Genomic DNA, 3,916 nt, shown 5'->3' with positions numbered 1-3,916 from the left:
AAATGAAACAGGTGTTAGGTCACATGAGCAGATAGAGAGGAGAGGGAAGAGGAATGCAGATGAATAGAGAAGATGAGAGAGAGAGAGAGGGGAGGGATGAGATAGATGATTAAAGAGGGAGAGTGAAAGAAATAAGCAAAAGATACAGAAAGATATAGGCAGAGAGAGAGAGAGAGAGAGAAGCAGACAGAAGGAAAGGGAGAGATATAGAGTGAGAAAGAAATAAGCAAAAGAGAGACACAGACAGACAGACAGACAGAGAGAGGAAGACATATACATAGATGGATAGACAGAAAGAGAGAAGTAAATAAGCAAAAGACACAGAAAGATATAGGCAGAGAGAGAGACACACACACACATACATAGAGATAGACAGACAGATGGATGGATAGATAGAGAGAAGTAAATAAGGAAAAGACACAGAAAGAGAGACACACACACATACATAGAGATAGACAGACAGATGGATGGATAGATAGAGAGAAGTAAATAAGGAAGAGACACACACATACATAGAGATAGACAGACAGATAGATGGATGGATAGATAGATAGATAGAGAGAAGTCAATAAGGAAAAGCTATAGACAGCAAGAGAGAAGGAAATGAGCAAAAGATACAGGTAGAGAGAGAGAAACAGAAGAAATATAGAGAAGTAGAGGGAGAGAAAACGAGAAATCAAGGTAGTTGGAGAAAGAGAGAGTGGATACAGAGAGAGAGTGAAACTAAAAATATAGGAAAGTTGAGAGAGAAACAAGAAGTAATAGAAAAGGCGGTGAGCTGGCCGAATCGTTAGCACACCGGGCGAAATGCTTTCGGGTCGATAAATTAAGTACCAGTTACGCACTGGGGTCGATGTAATCAACTTAATCCCTTTGTCTGTCCTTGTTTGTCCCCTCTATGTTTAGCCCCTTGTGGGCAATAAAGAAATAAGAAACGTTAACACGCCGGATGAAATGCTTAGCGATATTTCATTCGTCCTCAGGTTCTGAGTTCAAATTCCGCCGAGGTCGACTTTGCCTTTCATCCTTTCGTGGTCAATAAATTAAGTACCAGTTACGCACTGGGGTCGATGTAATCGACTTAATCCCTTTGTCTGTCCTTGTTTGTCCCCTCTATGTTTAGCCCCTTGTGGGCAATAAGGAAATACGAAGTATAGAAAAGTAGAAGGCTGGTAGAGAGAGAGAGAAAAAGCAAGAGGAATCAAGATAGTTGGATAGAGAGAGAGTGAGTGGAAACAGAGATAGAGGTAATTGGGGAGAGAGAGAGAGAAGGTGAGAGACAGAGAGCGAGCAAAGGAACTATAGATTGATTGAGCAACAGAACGAGGGAGTGTATACAATTGAAACAGCTGTGATATCACATGTAAGAGGAGAAGGGGAGGGGGATCAGGAGAAGCACAGACAGAAATCATATCCATAAGTATGTGTATGTATATATGTATACGCGTGTGAGAGTGTGTGTATGTATATATATATATATATATATATATATATATGTGTGTATGGATAGATAGATAGATAGATAGATAGACACTCCGATAGACAGGCACAGAGACAGGTAGGCCGAGAGAGAGAATAGATAGATAGATAGGCAGACAGATAGATAGATAGATAGAGAGAGAGAGAGAAGTGGGGGGGAGTGAGAAACATCTACGAGGAGTAGGAATGGATTTCGTGGAAGATAGAACTGTCGCCTTAAAAGATAGTAAAGTAGAAATGGGACATTTTCTCTCTCTCCTCGCTTCTCTCTGTATGTCTCTTACTCTCTTTCTTTATGTTTCTCCCTCCCCTCTCTCTGTGTCATCACCACCTCTCTCTCTCTTTCTCTCTCTCTCTCTTTCTCTCTCTCTTTCTCTCTCTCTCTCTTTCTCTCTCTCTCTCTCCATTTATCTAATTAACTATTTACATATAGAGTAGGAAATTTGCTTCTTAACACATGGTTCCGAGTTTAATCCCTTTGTGTGACACCTTGGGCAAGCGCTTTTACTCTAGCTTCGAGTCGACCAAAGTCTTGTGGGTGGATTTGGTAGAATTGGTACATATATATATATATATATATATATATATATATAGAAGGCGGTGCTCCAGCATGGCCGCAGTCAAATAACTGAAACAAGTAGAAGGAAAGGATATATGTGTGCGTGTGTTTGTGTTTGTTCCCCACAACCGCTTGACAACTGGTGTTGGTTTGTTTACGTCCCCGTAAATTTAGCGGTTCGGCAATAATAACTACCCCGATAGAGTAAGTTCCAGAGGTTGAAAAACTTGCTGGGTCTCAGCCCCAGCTTGGCCACAATCCAAAGACTGAAACAAATGAAAGATAAAATCAATGTCGATTAATAATAATTATATATATATACATACATACATACATACATACATGCATACCGCTTTGCCGTTTACTCTCTTTCCCTCTCTCTGTTTGCCTTTCTTCTTCTTCCTCTCTCTTTATCAATGACTATTTCACTTTTCCTATCCCTCTCTCTCTATGTCCGTTTTTCTTCTCCTTTCTCTCACTCTGCCAATGTCTATCTTCCTTTTCCTTTTCATCTTTCTCGCTGTCTTCTTTTTTCCCCTCTGTCTCTCTCTCTATATATTTTTGTCTTCCTTCTATCCCTCTCTCTTTCCCGCTCTGTCTTTCCGTCTCACCCTCTCTCCGATTACAATTCCATTTTTACGACAGTGAATTATCTCCCCTTACCTACCTCTTCGTCGTCCAGACCAGTTTGTGGCAGCCAGTCATCTAACATGACGTAGAGAAGAGACACAGCGAAGCCACCCCAGACTTAAAACAAAAACTTCTGCTGTTTCACCCTCAAAAACCAACCAACAAAAAAGGACACCAACATATCGAGAAACTTGTCGGATATCCAGAGAAAGGCATCTATGGGTGGGTGTCCATTCGAAAGAGGAGCGGCTGATGATGGTGGTGGTCGTCTGCTGCAGCTAAACTGGGATTTCGTTTTGTGTTCGGTTTAAGAAGGAAAAAATAACTAAATTTATTCCTCTCTCTCCCTTTTCTCCTTCTTTCTTTTCTTTCTCCCTCTCTATCTCTCTTCCCCTCTTTTTCTTCTCTCTCTCTCTCCTTACTGTTTCGTTTTATCCTTTCTCTTCCTCCCTCTCTTTTCCTTTCTGTTCTGTTTCCTTTTTCTTTTCTTCCTCTCTCTCTCTCTTTTGTGTCCCTTTCTTTTCTCTCCCTCGCTCTCTTCTTTATCCTCTTTCTTTCTCCCTCCCTCGCTCTCCTGTATCCCTATCTTTTTCTTCCCCATTTAGTATCTCTTTCTCTTCCACTCTCTCTCCCTCTCTGTTCCGTATCTCTTCTTTACCCACACAACACACACAAAAGACTAACAATAACATCACACCCCATCATCATCATCATTATCATCATCACAAGCAAATCAAACAACACACCACCACCACCATCACCACCACCAACAACAACACTACTGTTACAGCAAGCACCAACACCACATCCCCTACCTGTACCGTCATCAACACCACAGCTACCACCAAATCTACATTATTAACCACTGCTACACCGCCACACACATTATAACCATTCACTAGCCCCCTGATTCTCTCTTGACCCTTACTACCACTACGTTACAACCGCCAACACATCAGTACTTCCAACTATATCCCCAACACTACCACCACCACCACTACAAACAACTACCATAACACTATCGACAAAGCATCACTACTTATACCACTAACACCCCTACTGCACCACCATTGACTACCACCAATACATCAGCATACTACTTGTGACCTCACCGCTACCAACTACCACCAAAAGACCAACACCTCCCCCGCTCCCATTAACGACCACCATCACCACCTCGACCACCACCTCCGACTCCTCCGCCATCACCACCATCAAACTTCTACTTTAATGAAAATATGGCAGATT

The 3,916-nt window shown here is 41.9% G+C and overlaps 1 protein-coding gene across 16 annotated transcripts in view; it reads left to right on the top strand.

Moving 5' to 3' along the window:
- The first annotated feature begins 2,722 nt into the window (after positions 1 to 2,722).
- LOC106876583 (cyclin-G-associated kinase-like) overlaps positions 2,723 to 3,916 on the top strand; it is a 105,508-nt gene continuing 104,314 nt past the window's right edge. For all 16 annotated transcript variants that reach the window (XM_089344711.1, XM_089344710.1, XM_089344706.1 and 13 more), the window contains exon 1: positions 2,723 to 3,916. This exon is cut by the window's right edge and continues 123 nt beyond it. In XM_089344711.1, coding sequence (XP_089200837.1) covers positions 3,907 to 3,916 — 10 coding nt within the window. In that variant the 5' untranslated portion in view covers positions 2,723 to 3,906.

This window comes from Octopus bimaculoides, chromosome 28 (assembly GCF_046866305.1).
Source record: "Octopus bimaculoides isolate indiv1 chromosome 28, ASM4686630v1, whole genome shotgun sequence".
NCBI lineage: Eukaryota > Metazoa > Mollusca > Cephalopoda > Octopoda > Octopodidae > Octopus > Octopus bimaculoides.
The sequence above is the reverse complement of the archived record's forward strand: the minus strand, read 5'-3'. Positions and strand labels throughout refer to the sequence as shown.